The sequence below is a fragment of the Hyaena hyaena genome, unplaced genomic scaffold (assembly GCF_003009895.1).
Source record: "Hyaena hyaena isolate Hyena2069 unplaced genomic scaffold, ASM300989v1 scaffold_563, whole genome shotgun sequence".
Lineage (NCBI taxonomy): Eukaryota > Metazoa > Chordata > Mammalia > Carnivora > Hyaenidae > Hyaena > Hyaena hyaena.
This window is the reverse complement of record NW_024081197.1, coordinates 286,658-312,270: the sequence shown is the minus strand read 5'-3', so window position 1 is coordinate 312,270 and position 25,613 is coordinate 286,658. Positions and strand designations below refer to the sequence as shown.

General features: G+C 34.5%; 1 protein-coding gene across 7 annotated transcripts in view; it reads right to left on the bottom strand.

Moving 5' to 3' along the window:
* SCLT1 (sodium channel and clathrin linker 1) overlaps positions 1–25,613 on the bottom strand; it is a 201,144-nt gene that overhangs the window by 35,948 nt on the left and 139,583 nt on the right. For 6 of the 7 annotated variants that reach the window (XR_005532488.1, XR_005532487.1, XR_005532489.1 and 3 more), the window contains 4 exons: positions 22,511–22,585; positions 20,116–20,261; positions 15,084–15,276; positions 8,060–8,256 (listed from right to left, as the gene is read on the bottom strand). Coding sequence is in view for 4 of the 7 variants with exons in the window: in XM_039256271.1 (XP_039112202.1) it covers positions 8,060–8,256; positions 15,084–15,276; positions 20,116–20,261; positions 22,511–22,585 (611 nt within the window). In the remaining 3 variants the exon portion in view is untranslated. Of the gene's footprint in view, positions 1–3,364; positions 3,380–8,059; positions 8,257–15,083; positions 15,277–20,115; positions 20,262–22,510; positions 22,586–25,613 lie in introns of those variants that run through there. The other variant, XM_039256274.1, reaches the window with a different exon arrangement.

The following is a 25,613-nucleotide window of genomic DNA, read 5'->3' as shown; positions in this document are numbered from 1 at the left end:
CAATAACTAACAGATAAAGAAGATGTGGTATACATATACAATGGAATATTATTCAGCCATTAAAAGAATGAAGTCTTGCCATTTACAATGATACGGATGGAGCTGGATAGTATAATGCTAAGTGAAATAAATCACTCAAGACAAATACCATATGATTTCACTCACATGGAATTTAAGAAACAAAACAAACTAACAAAGGGAAAAAAAGAGAGACAGACAAACCTAGAAACAGACTCTTAACTACAGAAAACTGATAGTTACCAGAGGGGAAGGTGGTAGGGAATGGTGGGGGTTTTGGGTTAAATAGGTGATGGGACTAAGGAGTGCACTTCTCATGATAAGCACTGGGTGTTGTATGGAACTGATGAATCACTATATTGTACACCTGAAACTAATATGATGCTAAATGTCAATGAATAGGAGTTAAAATAAAAACTTAAAAAAAATGTTTACTGACAGCCATAAAGAAAAAAAAATCACCCCAGCTACCAAGGTTTCATGTTTTCAGATTTATTCTGCATTTTTTCAGAAAAAAAGTATTTCATTCAATTTTTTTAATGATTATAGCCCATCTGGTTTAATGTCACCACTGTGTTTTCTATTTCCTCTAAGGCAATTCAAGTCTACTCTTTCATCTTTAACTTTGTTTTGATCTTTTGCTTTTATCACATATGGGGACACCTCTATTTTGTGCCCATGCCAGATCTCTGCCTCAGTTTATGTTTTGGGGGAAAATAATTTGTGGAATCATTGATTTGTCTTTAACTGAAAACAACTATACAAATTTTCCTTTACACAGAGCTTTACAGGTTATTTTAAAAGCATGAGTCAGAACATTTAAAATGATTTTAGGGGGCCCTGGGTGGTTCAGTTGTTAAGTATCAGACTTTGGCTCAGGTCATTATCTCATAGTTAGTGAGCGTAAGTCCTGCCTCGGGTGAGCTCGAGCCCCACTTTAGATGAGCGCCAGCCCTGGTGAGCTGAGTAAGGTGAGCATGAGTCCCAGGTGAGCCCCACTTCTCTTTCTCTTTCAATCTCTTTTTGCCCCTTGCTCACTGTGCCCTCTTCCTCAAAAAAAATGATTTTAGATGCAAGAATTCAATTTACAGGCATTTGTTGCATAAGTTAAGGTGCTTACTGGTCAAATATACTTAATTCTACATACTAAAATATAAACATATGGAATTTAAGATCTATAAAACAAACTCTAAGGTATCTATAATTTTTAAAAATTTATTTATTCTTAAAAGAGAGAGAGAGAGAACATGAGCAAGGGAGGGGCAGAGAAGGGGAAGAGAATCCCAAGCAGGCTCCACACTGTAGGCACAGAGTGTGGAGCCCCACACAAGGCTAAAACTAGGGACTGTAATATCCTGACCTGAGCCAAAATCAAGAGTCGGATGCTTAACTGACTGAGCCACCCAGGCTCTCCATAAGATATCTATTATTTTTGAAGATATTCTTTGATCTTTCTGAATAAAATAATATCCTACCAAAAATATGGATAATCTTACAACTCACAGACTCCTATGTAATAACGGGACAACTCAAGGGAATCATGTAAAAATTCCTTGATAATAAAATGAGTATATAACTGGGTGAATTATTTTTAAAAAAATCAAGTACTATTCCTGAAGTCACAAGCTGTAAAGAGCCTTAACAATTTTTGTAGCCCAGATGAAAGTAATAGACAGAGTTGTGTTACAGTTATTTTGACAGACTCAAGACAATTATATTCAACATTCTATGTGCTTCCTTTTGGCAAAGTACTTTGATACTTCAGAGAATACAAACTGAAATAAAACACATTCACTATCAATAACCTACTGGGAATAATTAGCTGGTGTGTATAAGTTACATGTATAATATAGCAAAACCTAACACATCCAAGAAAAATATTTTAGGGGTTTAGAGTAGGAGATTATAGTAGTCATAAATATTTCTCAGTAAAACATATGAATAGTCATAATAAATGTTTATGTGTTTCTGTATGTAAGTGTATGTGTGTGTGTGTGCGCGTGTGCACAACTATAACTACACCATAAATAGCCTCCTGTCAGTTCAAGTCAGGTTTTGCCACCAAAGTGTAGGCAGCTAATGAAAAGTCTGTTTTCAGAATTTTTTCAAATTTAAAATAGCAGATAATGAATTATGGATCTGTATAAATTTTTTAAAGTCTAGAGTTTTTTCATGTGTAAAATAGAGAGTGTGATGGTTAATTTTATGTGTCAACTTGCCTGGGCCATGGTGCCCAGATGTTTAATCAAGCATTATTCTTCTGTGAGAGTGTTTTAGATAAAATTCACATTAAATCACTGGACTTTGAATGAAGCAGAATGCCTTCCATGATGTGGGTGGGCCTCATACAACTAGTTGATGGTTTCATAAAAAGCTGATTTCCCCCAAGCAAGAGGGAATTCTGCAGGAGACCACCTTTGGATTTGAACAGTAACAATGGCTCTTCAGGTCTCCAGCCTGAATGCCTTTGGACTCAAACTGCAACCTGCAACTGCTTCCTGAGTCTCTGGCTTGTCAGTTTCTCCATCAGAAAAACTTTACATTTGTTAAGCCTCCACAGTCACATGAGCCAAGTCCTTAAACCCTTCTACACACACACACACACACACACACACCCTATTAGTTCTATTTCTCTGGAGAACCCTAGTATAGGAAGTATAATAGCATTTACTTCATGAGTTTTTGTAATCATTAAATGAGTATATAAAGTGTTAGGCAACAGTATATATTCAACAAATTATAGCCATCACGAATATAATCTTCAGACTGATGTTCAGTTAAGTCTGTATTATATGGTTCCCTACTTCCTTATGTAAACATTGTGAATTGTCCAACATCACTAATTATGACAAATACAGGTGGTGGCTTTGAAGTGCATCAACTTAGCTAAGCTGGAACTAAGTTTCCCAGCACTTCCTTCCCTGCCTGGTTCTGGGTTGGGTTTTTTTTTTTTTTTTTAATGTTTATTTTTGAGAGAGACAAAGCATGAGCAGGGGAGGGGCAGAGAGAGGGAGACACAGAAATTGAAGCAGGGTCCAGGCTCTGAGCTGTCAGCACAGAGCCTGATGTGGGGCTTGAACCCACAAACTGTAAGATCATAACCTGAGCTGAAGCCGGATGTCCAACCTTCTGAGCCACCCAGGCGCCCTGGTGTCGACCATAAGGGAAATTTGTGCAGCACGCTCTGAGGGCTGGCAGTGTACCTGGCACTGTGGAAACTCCTGCACATTGCTGCTGCTATGTTAGGTCACTATGTTGGTGTGGAGCACTACTTGGACCCACAGTGACTCCATCATCTGCCTCTTGTCTTAAGTCATGTTTAGATGCATGGTAAAGGGCAGCAGCTTCTCCTACAGGTCATCTATTGCAGTGGGTGGAGATGGTGAGAGAAAAGCAAAAACAGGGTTCTAGTTTGTCCTTATAGTTGCTTTTGTTCATATCTAGCTTTTCTTTATGGTGTACAGTTTAGGTGGCCCATAGTGACTTTAGACTTAACACCAGATGCAGAGATGACTGCACTGCACTGACTTTTCTACCAGCTCCCACAACTCTGTTAGACCTAATTTCCAAATTAAATTCCATATTCTGTATCACTCAGTATAGCTCTATTTTCCTGAATAAACCCTGATACATATAGGGATGGTTTCAATTACAGAAGTAGTTTCGAGGAATATAACCTCATGAACGGGTATTTTAACTGGTTCTGGATTATCTGGAACTGGTTTCCAGCTTTGATTAAATTTAAAGGCCACTGGTAAAGGTACATTGGTAATCCATGCTATGCAATGGCAAAACAGATACTTAATTATCACCTATATAATCAAGTGCCTATAAATGATAAGGTTTTGGCGTGTCTGGGTGGCTCAGTTGGTTAAGCATCTGAGTCTTGATTTGTTCAGGTCATGATTTCATGGTTATGGGATGGAGCCATGCTTTGGGCTCTGCACTGATAGCTCAGAGCCTGCTTGGGGTTCTCTCTCTTCCTCTCTCTGCCCTTTCCCTGCTCGTGTACATACACTCTCAAAATAAATAAATAAACATTTTTAAAAAAGGATAAGGTTTTGTGATCAACAAAGACAAATAAGTTAAACATAAAACACTTTAGTTATTAACAAGGAGTATAATGGGACTTCTAGGTATACTGAAGAGCTATGAGCATCACAATAAAGAACTCAGAGTTTTCAATGAACTGGTTCTACAGCATCTTCCAAAAGTGTCCAAAGGCTTTTTTTCTTTATTAAATATCATTCTGAAGTCATGGATTTTTAATATATTTGACATGCTTCAATTTATTGCAGATATTCTTTTTGATGTTCAAACTGGCCCCATATCAGCCAGAGGGGGCCTACTTTAGTTAGCTACTGGGTCCTTTTGACATGACCCAAGTAATCTTGGTACCTCCGTCACCTTTTGCTACAACAAAGTGTTTTCTATTTAGGCTCACCTTCTACTTTCCTATCCTAGATTTATAATCAATTATTTCTCTAAAGAGTCCTGGTTTCTTTGGGGATACCTCATCAAAACAGAATACTGGCCACTGCTTCCAAGCCCTTGTACTGAACAGAGCCATGAGATATGTGTTTTTAATAGTAAAACACATGAGTTCCCATAATGTTCCCAATTTCAATTGAGAATTACAAGTTTTATTTAATTTCTTTGAATTTCTTCTCTATTATAAAAATCTTGGTTCTTAAAGGCATTTATATAATTACTCAATTGCTTTATCTCATAATTACAAGTTCCACAATAATAATAATACCAATATTATTTCTAATGACATAACTACTAAAAACAGTTTACGGTTTTTAAACATTTCCTTTTATCCTTAGGATTTATCTCACTAGGGATATACAGTCTAATTACTGTGTTTAATGTCACTTGAAATAATATATCTGTGTAATTAAGCCATTAACTTCCTACACAATTAGTTCATTTGTTTAATTTTACTTTCAGTTTTTGGGGTTTTTAAAAAAATTTTGGTTTAATTTAAAAAATAATTATATGAACATTTATATAGCTTCAAACTCAAGCCTATATATTTATAAAACAAGGTTCATTCAAAGAAGTCTATCCTTCATTCTTTGCTCCTTTCTCTCTCCTCACAGATAACCATTTCAATTATTCTTTTGGTCACCTCTCTTACTGAGAATGCGTGCATGTGTGTGTGAACAGTGTATATGTAGCATGCTTATATATATATGTACACACATACACAGAGACTTCTCTCTCTTAAAGGGTAAAATACTATACAGACTGTATAATACTTAGTTTTTTCACTTAATATATTTTGGATACTGCTCCATATGCTAGGATTTTAACTGGGATTACACTCAATCTATAGATGATGGGGGGAGGGCTGTTAACAAATTTATAACACTGATATTCTGATCAATTAATCTGATCTCTATTTAGTTAGGCCTTCATTAATTTTCCTGATATAGTTATGAAGAAGTCTTATACATTGTTAGATTTATTCCTAGATATTTGATGGGTTTTTTTTGATGCCTGGTAAAGGTTACTATTATAGATTTTATTTTGAAGTATTTGTTGTGGGTACATAGAAATACAATTGATTTTTATATATGTGCTTATTATCTATTAATTACTTTGGACTGATTACATATACAGTTGTGCTGTCTGTGAAGAATGACTGGTTTCTTCTTTCCTTTCTAGTTTGTTTAACTTTTATTTCATTTTCTTGCCACAGTGCACTGAAAAGGACTTCTGATACAAATATTAATAGAAGTGATAGTAATGAACTTTTTTGTACCTTCCCAATCTTCAAAGGAAAGTTATTAACATTTTTTTGCCAATTAAAATGTTTGCTTTAGAATAGATACCTTTACAAAATTAAAGAAATTGTATTTCTGATTTGCTAAGAGAGATTTTGAAAAATGATAAACATATATCAAACTTTATCAAATGCTTTTTTCTGTATCTAATCTAATCTATATGCAATAAATTTATATTTATTATTAGATTATATCTAATCTAATATTATATCTAATCTAATATTATTAGATTATATCTAATCTAATGCAATAAATTTATATTGATTTCCTTTTTAAAGATTTTTAACATTTATTTATATTTGAAAGAGAGACAGAGCACGAGCAGGGGAGTGGCAGAGAGAGATGAAGACACACAGGCAGAGAAAGACAGCATATGTTTTCACCCATATGTGTAATAGGAGAAACTTAACAGAGGACCATAGGGAAGGGGAAAAAAAACAGTTAAGAAGAGGGAGGGAGGCAAACCATAAGAGACTCTTAAATACTGAGAACTGAGGGTTGATGGGGATGGGGGAGAGGGGGAAATGGGTGATGGGCATGGAAGAGGGCACTTATTGGGATGCACTGGGTACTATATGGAAACCAACTTGACAATAAACTTAAAAAAAAAAAAAAAGAAAGAAAGAAAGAAAAGAGAGAGGGAGACACAGAATCTGAAGCAGCTCCAGCCTCTGAGCTGTCAGCATAGAGCCCAAATAGGAGCTCAAACTCAAGAACTGCGAGATCTTGACTTGAGCCAAAGTTGGACGCTTAACTGACTGAGTCACCCAGGTGCCCCGATATATTACTTAAATTCTAATGTTTTAATAATTTTGCATTCCTGGGATAAGGCCAAACTGGTCTAATTATTTTGTTAGTTCTTTAATGCTCTCAGTAAATGTTTTTATAATACATCTTACTGTTTTTAGTTGTGGTGGAGGGCCGGTTCAAACTGCCTGGCTCACCATTAACTGGAAGAAGAAATTCTCTTTTTCTCTTCAATTCATTCCAAATACATTTTTATTCCAGCATTCCACCAAAACTGTTCTTATCATAGTTAACGAAGACTGTTAAAGGGCAACAAAAAGGTCCATTCTCAGTCCTCACTGCATTGAACCACTCAGTAGCATTTTATAAGACAACAATTAAGAGCATATTGTCTTTACTGGTCATTTTGTTAGCTAAGTGAATTTGAATAAGTTCCTTAACATCACTCAGCCTCAGTTTCTCTATCTACTTTTTCGGGTTGTTGGAAAGTTTAAGTTAAGTACATCTAAGTTGTTTAGAACAAAAACACCACATTATGTGCTAAGTAAATATCACCTATTATTATTGCTTATACTTCTTTCAAAAAAAAAATTTTAAACCATTCTGTTATGATTCTTATTTCCCTGGATATTCTTTCTCAGTCTCTTTCAGACTTTGCGACTCTTTCAGACTCAGTCTCATCACTCCAGAACTTAACTTTTGGGACTCAGTCTTTGGACAGCTTAATTTCTCTATCTAGACTTCCTTTCTACACAATATTATCCCACAACTTTAAAAATCACATGTATGTTAATGAGTACCACATTTATAGCTCCTGTTGCTATCTCTTCACTGAACTTCAAACTTACAGACTCTACTGACTAGTTAATATCCTGATTTAAATGTACTCTAGGCAGCTCATACTTAACATGGTTCAAACTTTTAAAAATGATTTCCAACCCTTTAAAATCTAAGTTATAATCATTTTATACACCAATTATTATAGTACTTGCTAACCTTCTCCCTTTCTACCCTGGCCCCTCTAGTCTATTCTTCAAACTGTAATCAAACTGACTTGCTGAACATTTAAGCTTGGTCATATTATTTTGCTAAAAGCATTCCATAATATCCCATCGCATTTGGCATAAAAGCTCAAGTAATTTCCAGGCAGGAATCAGCAAAGTTTCTCTTCAAGGGCCAGAGAGCAAATATTTCAGGCTTTGCAAATCAATCACATTCTGTTGCAACCACAAAACATTATATGCTATACCTATATGCAAAGAGTATTAAGATTCTTAACTGCCATGTCCAAAAAAATCATTATATTTTGTGACGTATACCTAAAGTTTTAAAAAAAATTTAACTATGAGTTTTGGTTTATAATGCTTAATATTTTTCATAGCAATTCAATAAATATTTGCTGAATAAAAAAGTATAAGATATTTTTACAAAAAGATCATGGCAAGGATATTAAAGGCTAAATAATTTATTTTGTAAAATGTATCAACCAATAGTGTACTTACTTTAGATTGCTGATTCTAATCTCTGCACTTTCAGTAAGTTTCTTTGTTTCTTCTTTCCACCTATTGGCCGCCTTCTGTTGAGTTACTAAGAGATGTCTCAGTTCAACAGTGGAATTTCGATTACTGTCTTCCATCTCTCTCAATTGAACTTCAAATCCATGTTCCTTTATTGAAAATTCATGTTCCATTGTACTGATCTAAGGAATAAAATGAACATAGTCTTTTTTTCCCATTGTAGGGGATATACTGATCAATGATGTTTACAAAAGGAGTCATTCATTGTGGCGTTTGTGGCACAGAAATGTCCAGATGAGAAATTTACATAGAAATAAGTTTATACTTTTCCATCATCACAAATGAAGACTTATCATGTGTTATAATATAAATTTAGTGAAAACAGAATTATGATGGACATTTCTTCAACATCTTAAAAAGTCAGTAGGAAAAAGTATCCTATCTAATATAAAACTGTTCTCATTATCTACTTTGCTTTTGCTGCCAGGATCCGTGGAAAATGTGCACACTCTCAAATAACTGAGAGCTTTTTACTCAAACCATTAAAAAAAAGTTTATTAATTTATTATAAAGGGTACAACTCAGAAACAGGCAAATGGAATAGATATATAGGGCAAGGTATGAACCTGGGGGTGTGCAGAGCCTCCATGACCTCTCCAAGTGCACCATCCTCTCAGCATCTCGATGTGCTCAACAACTCAGTAATTCATTAAATATGGCCTCAAGTCACTTCATATTAAATTTCAAATTGTCTTTTAAAAGGTTTTGTAAAGAAAATATACAATAGCTTCTTTAGCACTTCAGTTATGGTATAAACAAATATTTCCTTTTCAGAAAAAAATTATTTATAGAAATAATGTTTTCATACTCTCTCTCATATGGAAGGATCATCCATTATTTCCAGGTAATTTATGTCATTATAGTAAAAATAGCTTAATGCAGAATCAACATATACGTAAATGCTTTTTGGATACTCTAGAAGCATTCTCAATTGGGGTTCAGAGAGAAAATTAAGCCCTAATGCTCTCAGGCATTCAATGTATGTAATGAATTGTCTTCTCTGCATGCTTCTAGAATGAAACTGTCTATTACCATCCTTGAGGCAACTGAGAAAATAGTCACTAGAATAATTTATTTGGTGTACTCTCAGGCCATCTTTATCTTACTATACTAAAGAAATATTAGAAAAATATCTCTTATGATATTTTAAAATAATGTGCTTTAAAGATCATTACAGCTGGTATAACTTGTAGTAATTCATTAAATATGGCCACTTTCCAAAATCAAAGAAAGATGAAGAAGGGACTCAACTTTACTCAATACCAAGGACAACCCAACAACAGCAAAATCCATGATTCTTGGAGTAAACTGCAAACATCCTGTCTTGACTACTGCTAAATGCAACATGCTTCCCAAAACTCTTAAATTTGGTTTCTCATATAATACACAAGTAGAAATTTAAGACTTTAAAAATACTGGCACTGAGAAAACAACCTTGGATTTATTAATTCTCTATTACAAGCTCCTGACTTCTGCTATTTTAATAATTTTTGTATTATTGGATTCTGCCAATTTAGATTTGAATATGCTCCTACTCCTTTCTCAATCTCAACCTTGGCTGGGGAAGCCATGGTTCTTACATGTTAGGCAGAACTGTCTATTTCTGTCTTTGTCTCTCTCATATATATATTAAAAACTGATATATGCATCTTTATAGTTTTACAAGTCTGTCTGCCTAGTTAACTCTCCATTTCTTCTTAGGAAGTCTAATTGTAATTTGATAAGCCTTGTTCTGAGGTTCTTCATGATAACCTGGTCTTTGTCTACTTCTACAAGCTTGTGTTGTGCTACCATGTCTTTCTTTTTCTTTGTTTCTGTTATAATGGCTTCTCATTCTTGGCTCATTTTCACATGTAGTTCCCTTTGCCTGGAGTAATCTTACTTCTCTTTCTTGTCTTAGTTATTTCTATTCAATTTTAAAAACTCAGTTCAATTATTGCTTCTATCTAGAACAAAATCAGGTCCCTCTGTTATAAGCTCTCTCAGTTGCCCCATATTTTTCCTAAAGAGTATTTATTAGCTTGTAAATATGTGTTTAAAGTCTGTCCATCTCCATGCAAAAATTATAGTTTTAAGGTTAGGAGAGGGGGAATGTCTTCATTATATCTTCAGCAACTGAAACATAGTAAAGTTACCAAAACACATATGTAGACTGAATGAATGATGGCTTTTTGGTATGAAAATGTAGTCTTTAAACACATACCAGATCCTTTAGCTGATGAAATTTCAACTATTAAACTCGACAAATCTGCAGAGATGTTGGAAGGCTATGGCCTACAAACAACTGAGTCTCCTATAACAGAAGTCCCACTAATGATTAAATTCAATATATTGGTGGGAAGAAAGGATTTATGGTCTCCCTTTTTCCTTTGTGCTCTTCCTTTGCAGAGAACCACTCACACAAGTAGACTGGATTGCTAAACACTATCCATTTCCTAATTTTATGTACTTATGAGGAGGATTTAGACCAAAAAGAAATAGAGAGCTCTGGTAGAAAGAACAGAGAAGTTAGTTAGAAAAGGGAAAAGCTAGGGCTAAAAGGAATGCAGTGGCCTTAAGATCAAATGAAAATTTCATACAGTAAGTTGTTAACATTCTCAGCTAACTGACCTTTCAATATCCAACTGTCTTGATCTTTCTTGGACCCTTTCAGTTTATCTAAGGAAGATCACACTCTTTTTCAAGGAGAAGAAAAGCAGCGAAGTGTAGCACTAGGTTCTAAGAAGAAGTGTCAAAGAAGAAATCAGCTACAAAGCAGCAGTTATCTGACAGTGATTCTCCTTCATAAAGTAGAATTTACAGCTATCTAGTTAGTTAAGAGGTTCTTCCCTTTATTTACCAATAATTCTAAGCTAGATGCAGACTTGGCGAAAATGAGCAGTTTGTTGGGATACGTGGGATAGATAAACTTTCTGTCATCCTTTAGTTCTCCAAAATATCAATTACTATCCTGAACTGTTAAAGATAGATAAAATGTAGTACCAGGCAGGGGAAAGTCATTGATTCCCCTCTCCCCCATCATAAAAACCAAACCCCAAAACATACATATATTGTAAAATAATTAAAGATAAAAAAATTAAAAACAAATATAAGGTCTCTGTAATCGACAACTCAGAGATAACTACCTCTACTCTATTGTTTTTTTATTTATGAATTTTAGAATGTAGATTAGTACATACAGAATTGCAATATATAAATATATACTTATATTTTTTCTTATTGTTTTCAAGCTTAGAACACAGCAATATAAAAGCATTATAAATTATTTACAAACAATTTTTAATGATGACTTAATACAGTATTTTCTAAATGTACCATTTCATTGTTCCTTCATTTCTAGTTATGAATGTTGCAATACATTTTTTAAAATTATGACATATTTTACTTATTTCCTTATGAGCAAAATTTAGACTCTAAGTGGGTACCATTTTATTTTTTAAAAAATTTTAATGTTTATTTATTAAAAAAATATTTTTAATGTTTTATTTATTTTTGAGAGAAAGATAGAGACAAAGTGAGCAGGGGAGTATCAGAGAGAGAAGGAGATACAGAATCTGCAACAGGCTCCAGGCTCTGAGCTAGCTGTCAGCATAGAGCCCGACGCAGGGCTCCAACCCACCAACTGTGAGATCATGACCTGAGATGAAGTCAGATGCTTAACTGACTGAGCCACCCAGGTGCCTCTAATGTTTATTTTATTTTTTTTGAGAGAGAGAAAGAGACAGAGCATGAGCGAGGGAGGGGCAGAGAGAGAGAGGGAGACACAGAATGTGAAGCAGGCTCCAAGTTCTGAGCTGCCAGGCACAGTGCCCAATGCAGGGCTTTAACTGACAGACTGTGAGATCATGACCTGAGTTGAAGTTGGATGCTTAATCGACTGAGCCACCCAGGGGCCCCTAAATGTATACCATTTTAAACTCTCAGTTGCACATTCACTCACTGATAACTGTGCAGTTAATTAATAGTGAGTTTAAACTTTAAAAAAGTTTATTAGCAATTTGTTTCCTTAGTTTGTGACTTCTGTTCATGTCTCATACATGTTCTTCTATTGGGTTACAAATATTCTTCTTTAATATTTTTAAAGCTCCTTATATATGAAATTTTATTGTCCCATTTACTAAAATTATATCCTCCAGTTATTTCTTTTCTAAACATTAAAATGTTTAAAAATGGTCTTAAATATTTAAAAACTTTATATACTTAAACCTATCAATATGTTCATTTGCAATTTCTTCCATTTTTGTTTGTGTTCTTTTGAAAGTTCTTTTCCATCTATCAGTTACATATTTGCTAACATTTCCCACTAATGTTTTATAATGTCACTAATAGCTTTTAGTTATAAATCCATATGAAATTTATAATATAAAATTTAAAACAGAAGAAGATACAGTATTTTTTCACCAAGTACACGGACTTATTTTATTATGGAAATGTTTTAGTATGAGAACTTTCAAGCATACACAAAATAAGAATATTAAAACGAATCCCTACGCACCCATCATCCACAACTACTTGTTTTATCTACACTCCTACTAAACTTTCCTTTGCCAGGATATATCTTTTCCCTATAATGAACTAGGTAAGTCAAGTTACAACTCAAGTTTTACACATATACTGACATCCCAGCGTCACCACCTTGATTTAGATACCTCAGGAGGCTCCCTCATATGTCCTTCTAATTAATCCTTATTCACCGTTTGAAATTGCAACCTCAATTCTGATCTCGTCCTCACAGGTAATTATGCCTCTTCCTGACTTTCATATAATGAAATTAATAGACTGAGATTTTTCTTGTCTGGCTTCTTAGTTCAACATTAGGCCTGTGAGACTCATCCATTATTACTTATAGACATAGTTCATTCTTTTTTATTGGTGCATCTATTTGATTATATGAGTATACCACCATTTATTTACATAATCTCATGTGGATGGATATTTGAGTTATTTTCAGTGTTTGATATGATTAAAACTTTTATGAATATTTTTATACACGTTTTCATGAACATAAGCATTCATATCTGTAGGTATGTAGCCAGTATTATTTGGCACTGGATGAATGTCCAACTCGAAAAGATACTGCTAACTGCTGGTTATACCAATTAATATTCTCAAAAGTATTGTATGAAAGTTCCAGTTGCTTTATATCTTTGTCAACACTTGATACTCTTAGTTTTATTTTAACCATTCTGGTAGGTATGCAGTGGTACCTCACTGCAATTTTAATTACAATTTGCCAATTAATAATGTAATGGAACATTTTTTCATAAATTCTCTTTTATGAAGTGCCTATTTATGGTTTTTGCCCACTTTTGGAAATGGGTGTGTTTTTCTTATTAACTGCTAACTATTTTATCATTAATTGGTAACAATTTTTATGTTCTAGATATTAGTCCTTTGGTTATGTTCTATTCTATTACATATGTGAATGTGTACTTATATATCATTGTATTACAATTGTATGTTATACATGCATTAATTATACTTTCTGTATTTCACTTTCTGTATTTCACTTTTCACTCTCTTAATGGGGTCTTTTTTTTTTGTGACAATTTGGATTGTGATTTTTAATAGGCAAAACTGGCAAACCAGGGGCTAGCATTGTACTTAACGGTGTCTTTTAATGACTCAATAATATTAATTTAATGAAATCTAATTAATTATGACTATTACATTTTGTGTTCTCATTAAGAAATTCTTTCTTACCCAAGATCATGAAGATTTTCTCCTTGAAGCTCCATTGTTTTATATGTTGTATTTAGGTCTACAAGACAGCTCAAATGAATTTAAATGTGTGGTGTGATATAGGGGTCAAGATTTATTTTAAAAATATGACCAAACTGATCTAGCATCATTTTTTATAAAGATAATTTTTTTCCCTGTTGAACTACAGTGGTATTTTTGTTATAAATGAAGTGATTATGAAATATTGTTCCCAGACTATGTTTTGTTTCATTGATCAAATTGATTATTATTGATAGCATACTGTCTTAATTACTGTAGCTTTCTATCAAGTCGATATCCGGGAGTGTGATTCTTCCCTTCTGTTCTTCAAAGATTTCCCACTGACTAAATCATAAAGTACAAACTTCTCTGTATGATTTATAAGGCTCTCTTTCAGAGGTAAAGCTATTATAAATAACTACAGTGTCTGATACTTGCAGTAGAAGGCAATACATATGTGTTGATATGAATTAGGTTGGAATGTGACTTTGTATGAGTACACAGAAACAGAAAACAAAGTGAAACATGAATACTGCTATCTCATGTCCTTACTATGAAACTGGAAGATACAGATCTTGATCATTAAGAGTTAATGCCACCTTTTACAAAAGTTGCATGGAATGGGGTGAGGCAAGCGACATGCTGATTGTGACACTGGTGCTTCTTGAAACTCCCTTAAACTGGTTATCATGTTCCTATTGTCAAAACATGTTAAGTATTAGTATGAAGGAAGAGGAAAGGAGAAGGAAAATAAAGGAGAATTTTTTTTTTAGAAGAGACTTTTATCCCTTGCCTTCCTCCTAGCATGAAAATTTTAGACTACCTATGAGAGGTTCTCTGAGCATACTGATGTAGCATCCTCTATAGAGTTAGTTTTAGAGTTCAATTTTTAAGAGGCTATTATAGAAGAGAGGATGGCAGTCTGTAAAGTTATCTAATCTATAGTTTTGCTAGCACTGCTTAAATTGCTTTGGCAGGAATATCAGTGTGTTTCATGGTTGGAAAGAATTTTTTTGGTGTGTGGATAGTGAAAGCAATCATTTTCAAGTATGCTTGCCAAATTCTACAATACAAAAATGACTGGTTAATGCTCTGCATTATGATTTAGTGCTATCTGATGAAAAGGCAAAAAAAAAAAAGCCTTAAAAATGTCTTACTGGGTCTCTCTTATATTTTGATTTTCAAAGGTACACATTTCACATTTAACTCTAACTAGATTTGAAAATACCTTTAATTTGGCTTTTTTTTGAGCTTCAAGAGCAATCTTTCTTAAATCCTCAGTCTCTTTCTGCAACTGTTCATTTTCTTGCTGAAGTTTCAGCCTTTGTTCACTGACAAATCCACAGTTTTCTCTCTCAGACTCCAATACATTTTGAAGTTTCTGAATCATTTCTTGGCAACGAGATATTTCTTCTGAGGAACTGATTAAAAAAACAAAAGGAACCTTTAATTAAACTTCATGATCTGTAACAGAAGTCAAGCAGTCTCTGTTTTATAGTATAGCTTTTGTTTTCTTTGTTCTGACCCATTTCTCTTCATTGAGAACTTAAACTATGTGGTTTCACAATGTTTCACAATTAGCCCGGCAAATACATTCAATTTAGCAATCTTAATTTTAATAACTTGAACAGTTACCATTCACCTAGAAAATCTATGTGAAACTTTTTTCAAATTTTACTAACACTGAGAATCACTGTGTAACAAGGACTTCAAGGGGGAATAAACTGAAGCTAATGGTAAGGAAGGTGAAGTAGGTAATGATCAAAACTTCTTACTACTTCAACTAACTCCATAGGAAGACACTTTAGTGGTCTAGATTACTAAATTACAGTAAGACTTATTTCATATCTTTCTGTTGCATGACTTAAAAATGGTGCTTTATAAACTCCCAGCTCTGCAAATCTCTTGTTTTGTCAGTTTAAATAGGTTATAGTTCTTGAACTTTCTCAACAATGAATTATTGGGTGACACAACCTTTAAACACGTATGTTGCTTCAATATGCTAATTTATATTCCTATCTTTTAAAATTTCAATCTTTTCAATTCCAGCTAATCAACTACTGTGAACATTTTCTGGTCAACAGGTATCAGAGGAAATATATATGAGGTCTTTTAGTTCCAAAATACTGTAGCTCTTTTTTCCTATTCAACTTTGGCTGATAAAGTTTCTAATGAAATCATGGATCTAGGAAATGATCATCAAAGGATGGTAAAATCAGAAAGATGCTAAGATCAGAAATAATCACAATTTTTTTCCTTTTCAAATTTTGATTTAAATTTTAGTTAGTTAATGTACAGTGCAATATTGGTTTCAGGAGTATTCAATGGTTCATCACTTACATATAACACCAAGTGCTCATCATAACAAGTACCCTCCTTAATATCCATCACCCATTTAGCCCATCCCCCACCTACTTTCCTCCATTAACTCTCAGTTTGTTCTCTAAGAGTCACTTAGGGTTTGATTCCCTCTCCCCCCACCTGTCAATATGTTCATCTGTTTTATTCTTAAATTCCACATATGAGTGAAATCATATTGTATTTGTCTTTCTCTGCCTGGCTTATTTCGCCTAGCATAATACACTCTACCTCCATCCATGTTGCTGTAAATGACAAGATTTCATCCTTTCTTATGGTTTATATTCCATTGTATATATATACCACCTCTAATTTATCCATTTATCAGTCAATGGACATTTGGGCTCTCTCTATAGTTTGATTATTGTTGATAACGATGCTATAAACATCGGGGTGCATATACCTCTTCAAATCAGTATTTCTGTATCCTGTGGGTAAATGCATAACAGTGCAATTGCTGGATTGTAGGGTAGTTCTGGAAAAGAGTATGGGGATTCCTCAAAAAGTTAAAAACAGAACTACCCTAGGACCCAACAATTGCACTAAACAATGAATGTTTATTCATTTTTGAGAAGAGGAGACAGCACATGCACATGAGTAGGAGAGGGGCAGAGAGAGGGTGACAAAGGATCTGAAGTAGGCTCTACGCTGATAGCAGAGATTTCAATGCAGGGCTCAAATTCACAAACCCTGAGATTATGACCAAAGCCGAAGTTGGATGTTTAACCAACGGAGCCCTCAGGCATCCCTCTTGCCATAGTTTTTGACTTAAAGTCTATTTGTCTGATATAAGATACCCCTGTTGTCTTTTGGGCACCATTTGCATGGAATATCTTTTGCCATATCTTCATTTTTAGCCTATGTGTTTCCTCAAATTTAAAGTGACCCTCTGGTAGGCAGCATATAGTTGGATCTTCTTTTCTAATCCATATCATTGCTCTGTCTTTTGGTTGGACAACTTAATCCATTTAAAGTAAATGTAATTATTAATAGGTAGTAACTAATGTGATTTTGTTAATTGTTTTCCATTTTGTGGTTCCTTTATTCCCATTTTAGTTGTCTTCCTTTGTGATTTGTTGAGTTTTTGTAGTAGTTGCTTTCATTCCTTTATCTTTTGTATGTCTACTACATTTTTTCTGATTAGCATGAGACTTACATAAAACATCTTTTATGAGTCTATTTTAAGATGGTAACAATTTAACTTCAATCACTCTTATTTCTCTGTCCCCTCACATATTACATCTTTTTATATTGTATATCAATTATCACACATTATTGTACTTCTTGTACAATACTCTTTTATGTTTTAACTTCTATACTGGAGTTAAAAGTGATTTATGTAGTACTATTATGAGTCTTGGAGTATTCTGAGTTTGACCATATACTTTACCAGAGAGTTTTATACTTTCATATATTTTTGTTTCTAATTAGTATCCTTTCTGTTTCACTTGAAAAACTCTTTAGCATTTCTTAGACAGCAACTCTAATAGTGATGTACTCCCTTTTGAGCTTTTGTTTGTCTTAGAAAGTTTTTAATCTCTCTTTTATTTCTGATGGACAACTTTGTTGGGTATAGTATTCCTGGTTTGCACTTTTTTTTTTCTAGTACTTTGAATATATCATGCCACTTTCTCTCTGCTGCTAAGTTTCTTCTAAGAAATCAATTGATACTTTTATGGGGGTTGGAGGGAGTCCCTTGTATGTGATGATTCACTTCTTGTTTTAAAAATCCTTTTTTATTTTTGGCAATTTGATTATAATGTGTTTAGGTAAAGACCTCTTGATGTTGAGCTTATCTGTGATTATCTGAGTGTCATGGATGTTCTGGATGTTCAATTCCCTTCCCAGATTTGGAAATTTTCTATTATTATTTCTTTATAATCTTTCTGTTCCTTTCTCATTCTCTGCTCCTTCTGGGACTTTCATAACGTGTACTCTAATTCACTTTAAGATGTCCCATAACTCATGTGGGTTTTCTTCTTCACTCTTTTTCATTCATTCCTCTCTTTATTTTTCTAACTGGATGATTTCAAATGACCCCTCTTCAAGTTTGTGGATTTTCTTCTTCTAAATGATCAAGTCTGCTACTGAAAGTCCACAGAATTTTTCAGTTCAGTTCTTCAGCTCTAGGATTTCTGTTTGTTTCTTCCTAATGGATTCTATTTCTTTGTTAAACTGCTCATTTTGTTCATTTATCATTTTTCTGATTTTATTTCGTTGAATCTGTTCTCTTATAGCTCACTGAGTTTCTTTAAGACAGTATTTTAAATTTTTGTTAGGCAGTTCATGGATCACCATATCTTTTGGGTCAATTATTAGTTTCCATTATTAATTTCTTCTGGTGCTGTCATGTTTGCCTGACTCTTTCTTGGTATCTGTGTATCTGAAGAAGCAGATTCCTCTTCTAGTCTTTACAGACTGATTTTGGCAGGTAAAGACTTTCTCCTGCCAAGTCCCACAACTGATGGGACTGCTTCTTGGATTGTGGTTGAGCAAAGCTGAAACCATGTCATGTGGCTACTGCCAAGTTCATGGTTGGCAGGCATATAACCAAGGGCTCAGTCAAGTGTTGTGTCCAGTGAGTTTCTAAAGGTGCTCCTGTCATGTCACTGAGCTGGTCCATATGTGAGTAGGACAGTTTTTGAACTGTGGTAGGGTGGGACTAAAGCGGGGTCACAAGACTGCTTCAGGGATTGATTGCAGTCAGGTCTGAAGTCAGTGGGTCTGACTGGAAGCATCTACGGGTATAGCTTGTATTGGGTCTCTTGGGTAGTTGGCTGGATCTCTAGCCATGAAAGACTATCTTAAACTGTGGTACAGCAAAGCTGGATCCATATCTCATGGTTTTTGCTAAGTCTGCAGTCAGGGCCATGGTTGGCAGGCCTGTTACCAGAGGTGTGGCCAGGTGTGACTTCTGCTGGATAACTGTTAGTACTCCCAGAACTGGGCAGGTTCCTGGGTGGACAGGACTGCCTCCAGACCACAGTAGAGTGGAACCAGAGCCAAGATGCAGGGGCAGTAAGGTCTGAGTTTGGTAGGTCAGTTATCAGGAACACCCATAGGCCTGACTTCTGTTGAGTCCCTTACTGGAAGAGGCTAGGTGCAGGACTGTCAACAAGTGGGGCTAGAGCCAAGTCCACATATTGATGGGGCTTCTTTGGCCCATAGATAGCCCCATAGTGTATGCTGGCATTGGTGTGTAGGACTGCCTCCCTGTTTTGGGGCTCCAACAGTGATATGTAACCTCCTACCTGGATCTCTAAGCTCTCACAAAGGCGCTTTTGTCCAGGAATGCCTTTCACATATTTGTTTCTGTGGAGGGACAGGGGCTGGGTACCTCCAATTCATTCCACTGTATTGGTGACAGTATTCCTCTTTATTTTTAAAACATCTATCAAACATATTCTGTAACAGATTGAGATTCATGCAATTCAAATTAAGTTTTACTGTATTAAGTAACATTCTGGCAGGAAAGGTAGAAAATTAGTTAGAATGGATATACCAGATTATAAATTTACCATTTTAATAGACAATGTAATAAACATACATGAAGGATTATTACAGAATATTCAATAACAAAAGAAACATAAGTATAAACTGATTATAAAAGCAATAATTATAAGGAAGCTACTGTAATAGCTTAGTTAGTATGAAAAAACCCCAGTCTTATGAGCATTCTATTTAACTGCCAGAAAGGATAAATTTTAAATAAAATGGCATAATACTGTTAAATCTTTTCTTCTGAAACAAATTAGTTTTCAGAAATAAGCCTGAAAAAATCTATTTGGTGCTATCTTTTTTCCCCCCAACATATATATGTCCTATTTAAAAAAAGTAAAGAATATGTCAAAAAATATATGAATTCTAAAAGTGTTAACAGAAAATATAAAAGAATAACTTACTTTAATTCAAGTTGTTTTATTTTATTTTCTGCTGTCTTAAGTCTTAGCTGAAGATCATCTTTTGAACGCTCTGCAACGAGGCATCTTTGGTGCATTTCTTCTAGTCTTCTGTAATCACTTTCATTTACTCTGCCTTCATGGTAAATCTGCAAAACAAGCTTATATGTATTACCTTACAGAAGAAAACTGTCCTAACAAATTATACAGTTTAGACACTTAAGTCAATGATAAATAAAAACCCATAATCACGTGTTTATCTGTTCCCATTGTAACATCCTAAAACATATCAATAATTTTGGTTGTTTCATATTTATAAAATAAAATGCTGAAGACTGACGTATAAAAATTGCTTATTTTTAAATTATTCATGCTTACTGTAAACTATTCAAACACTTTTAATATTTTAATTATTTATTTATTATATGCTTTCTTTTATTAACGTGATGTGTAATGTTGACTGCTTTGTGAATATTGAACCCAGGAACAAATCCCACTTGATAGTGTTGAATGTTTTTTTTTTTTTAATGTATAGTTTGGATTCAGTTTTGTTATTGAGAATTTTTAAATCTATGTTCATCAGGGATATTGGCTTGTAGTTCTCTTTTTCAGTGGTGTCTTTATTTGGTTTTGGTATTAGGGTAATAGTGGCCTCATGGAATGAATATGGAAGTTTTCCTTCTTTTTCTATTTTAGGGAATAGTTTGGGATAAATAGGTATTAACTCTTCTTTAACAGTTTGATAGAATTTCCTGTGAAGTCATCTGATTGTAGGGATAGTTTCAATATTTTAAAAAGAAATAGCTGAAATAAATACTCTAAATGTCACCACTTAGAGAAAATTGTTTTGATTCAATTGCCTTGAATACCTTTCAAGAAAATTCTATATTCTGGTATTAAAAAATAGAGACATATGCTATAGAGCGATGAATAGAACTATCTGAAAGTGACTTCAGAATCTTACTGTAGTTTAGCTAGACAATGATCTAACTGAAATGGGAGTTCCTCTTTCCCCAACAGGAGTGGCAGTACCCAAGCTCGTCAGCTTCTTATAAGACTAGGCTTTCTACCACGACACAGGGCCTATAATATCCCAAGAACTACAAAATTTCCAGGTGCTAAGCAGCTCACATTTTCAGACAAATTCTACACAAAGCTCTCCTCTAAATCCAGACTGCCTGGCCAATAACCTGTGTCTTCTTCCACTGAAAAGGCTGCTTTGTCACTCCTGCTCTATAAATAGGTAGAGTATCAGCAAGTTAATGTCCCACTACTAAAATACAGACCTATACTATAGTCCCAGCAGTGCTCTGACTTCAGCACAGTTGTTTGTGGGACAGTGGGAGAATTAGGGACCTGTGCCTTCTCTTAACCTGTTGTCTTTAGTCTTTTAAGTTTTACATTTCCTCAATTAAGCCTGTTCCTTAATCTACTCCATGTAAATATTAAGAAATTCATCCCAGCCCTGATATATAGCAGGTAGCAATCTAAATAGGATCTATGCCTATGCCATAACAGATAGTAACTCAGAAGGAATCAACCCTGCAGGAAAAAGGTGACCATAAAGGTACCACCTGGAATATGACATGTATACTTACGCTACATGCTGCTTTGTAAAGGGTTCTTTTACTATCTGATGTCATGATCTTTTTATGTCAATAATACAGATATGTCACATGCTTTTTACTGATTGCTAAGTTTACTGATTTAGTTTATGCTATGTAGCACAGCATGTTAATATAGCTCTTCTTTGAAAATCAAATTCTGATGCTACCATTTAGTATTTGTTAGCATTAGGTAACTTACTTAACCTCTCTACAAAAGTTCTTAATACACCACTTAAAACACTGTATATTCTGCATCAAGTTTAGTCTCCCTTTTTCCCCAAGGTATTTTAAAAGAGTCAAATATTTACTGATGATAAAAAAGTTATCTAATAAATAAATTTTAAACTCTACACTTCTCACAATATTTTTTCATAAATATCATTTGGGTAGTATTTTTCTACTTACAAAATAAAAATCTATACTTTTAAAAGGTTAAAATCAGAGCAATGTTGTAATTTTCTGGTTATACATATATTTGTATTTATAGATGGTCTATACCCAATAAAAGTTGGTACAGAATTTAAAAACACAAGGAAGATCAAGTAAAATTTAATAAGATTTAAACAAGGATACCTACTTCAAAATATGTACACCTTTAAGTAAAAAGTACAAATACTGTGGCCACTCTTATAAAGAAATATATTCAGGCATTACTAGTACTTGGGTACAGATTCTGAATACATTCCAGGTAAAAACACTCACTTATAGGGGTTGCTAGCAGGCAGTCTGATGAAAGCAAACAGTAATAGTGAATATCTGCAGTTGAGTGTTAGGTATTTTTTCCTTTTTACCTTTTCTAGTTCTTCTTCCACTGCTTTTTTCTCCCTAATGGCTCGTTCAATTTGGCTTTGTTTTTCAGCACACTCCTATAAATTCAATTCATATTGTAAATAAATATATTTGCAAAACCTTAAGGAAAAAGTGGGTATGTAAAATGATTTGTTCATAATAAGAATCCATACTTACCCTATCAATAGAGCATGACCATATTGATTATTAAACAAAAGCAAAAAACTTTATTCTTCAAAGAGCTGCCTATCTCAGGATTTCAGAAATTGCCTCCAGCAAAGAATGTCAAGGAATTCTAAGTAAACATACTAAATTGGTGACAGAGATTGAGGGATTCAAAAAAAGACCCCTTTCTCATACTAGTTTTATTCATATACTCTTATCACGTATTTTAATTTTTAAAAAACGTTTATTTATTTTGAGAAAGAGAGAGAGCGAGCATGCATGCATGAGTAAGCAGTGGAAGGGCAGAAAGAAAGGGAGAGAATCCCAGCAGGGTCCATGCTATCAGCCTGAAGCCCGACTCATGAACTGCCTAAGTGGAAATCAGGAGGCAGACACTTATCCCCTTCTCACTTATTTTAAAAGGGAACACAGAACTGGACAGTGACACAATATCCTGAGGATAACCTGTGGCCTAAAAAGCACATGTGTATATAAATTTGAAAACTTTTTTTTTTTTTTTTGCAAAACTTATAAACAGCCAATGGACATAGTAAATTTTATTGGCATGATCATTAAACATTTCTGCTCCTGGGGCACCTGGGTGGCTCAGTCGGTTAATCGGCCAACTTCGGACCACGTAATGATCTCACAGTCTGTGGGTTCGAGCCCTACGTCAGGCTCTGTGCTGACAGCTCAGCGTCTGGAGCCTGCTTTGGATTCTGTGTGTGTGTGTGTGTCTCTCTTTGACCCTCCCCTATTTGCACTCTGTCTCTCTCTAAAAATAAATAAACATTAAAAAACATTTTTTAAAACATTTCTCCTCAGAAGGCTTTAATCAGTAAAACTGAGCAAGAGTATCAATCAGTTAATAAAATTCAATATTTTGCAAATGAGACTAAACTAAACGCAACCATTATAACGGCTGGCTCCTCACAACTATTTATTTATTTTTGAGAATGGGTGTGATTATTTTCTATTAATTGCAGATTATGCTTTGGATGAAACTGCTTCCTAGCATTACACTACCAATTAATATTCAATTATCTTTAGCATAACTTTATTTTATTTTTTATTTTGAAAATGTTTGAGAGAGCATGTGCACCTGTGAGTGGGGGAGGGGCAGAGAGAGAGAATCCTAAGCAGGGATGGATCCCATGACTGTGAGACTACGATCCGAGCTGAAATCAAGAATTGGGACACTCGGGGCATCTGGGTGGCTCAGTTGGTTAAGCCTCCGACTTTGGCTCAGGTCATGATCTTGCAGCCTGTGGTCTGAGACCTGCATTGGGCTCTGTGCTGACAGCTCAGAGCCTGGAGCCTGCTTCAGATTCTGTGCCTCCCTTTCTCTCTGCCCCTTCCCTGCTCATGCTCTGTCTCTCAAAAGTAAATAAACGTTAAAAAAATTTTTTTTAATAAAAAAAAAAAAGAATTGGGACACTTAACCAACAGAGTCATTCAGGTGTCCCCAGTATAACTTTACATAATTTTATTTTATAAAGCTACTGTGTACCAAAATGCTTTTAAGTTTTAAAATAAGCTTCTAAGTTGTGACCCCTCCCCAAATGAATTCTGATTATAATGAAGATCTTAACCCTATGTTACAAATCAGATGATTAATCTAAATTTATCTTTCATTGGGGCGCCTGGGTGGCTTAGTCGGTTAAGCGCCGACTTTTGCTCAGGTCATGATCTCGCGGTTCGTGGGTTCGAGCCCCGCGTCGGGCTCTGTGCTGACTGCCAGCTCAGAGCCTGGAGCCTGTTTCAGAGTCTGTGACTCCCTCTCTCTCTGACCCTCCCCTGCTCACGCTGTCTCTCTCTCTCTCTCTCTCCTAGAAATAAATAAAAAACATTAAAAAAAATTTTAAATTTATCTTTCATTAAGACAGAACTATTAGTGTACAAGAAATGAAACTTTAAACATTGCATATATGTTCATATATTAAGTTCGCTAATCTATGAAAAGGTAGTTTTATGGTGTGATATCTGGAATTTCTCCTATGTTGCTGTCTCATGTGATTTTTAATAGAATACTTTAAGAGCAGTTCAGATTCACAGAAAAATTGAGAAGTCAGAGATTTCTGCTATACTTCCTGCCCTCATAATATGTAAAGCCCTCCCCCAATTTCAACATCTCTCATTGTAATTATATGCTTGTTAATACTGATGAACTTATACTGACACAATATTATCACTCAAAGTCCATAGCTTACATTATAGTTCACTCATGGTGCTGTACATTTTATGAGTTTGGACACATTTATAATGACACTTATTCACTATTATAGTACCATACAGAGTAGTTATACTGTCCTAAAAATCTGTTCAGACTAGGTTCTTTCATTTAATAATATATATTTAAGTTTCCTCCAGGTTTTCTCATGGTTTGATAACTCATTTCTTTTTAGTGCTAAGTAACTGTCACCTAACTAAAGGACATCTTGGTTGCTTCCAAATTTTGGCAACTGTGAAAAAAGCTGCAATAAACATCCATGTTGAGGTTATTTATGTGGACATAAGTTTTCAACTCCTTTGGATAAATACAGAAGAGTGCAATTGTTGGAAAATATGTTAAGAGTATATTTAATTTTTTAAGAAACCCATCAAACTGCCTTCAAAAGTTGCTATACCGTTTAGAATTCCCATAAGCAATGAATGAGAATTCCTGTTGATCCACATTTTCCCCAGAGGTTGGTGCTATCAGGGTTCTGGATTTTGGTCATTCTAACAGGCATATCTGGTACATACGTGGTGTAATGAGTGGCACCTCATTATTACTTTAATTTGCATTTCCCTGGTAACATATGATGTGTAGCATCTTTCTGTATGCTTATATGTCATATGTATATGTTCTTTGGTGAGGTATCTGTCAAGGTCTTTGGTCTACTTTTTAATTGAGCTGATTTCTTATTGTTGAGTTATAAGAGTTCTTCATATATTTTG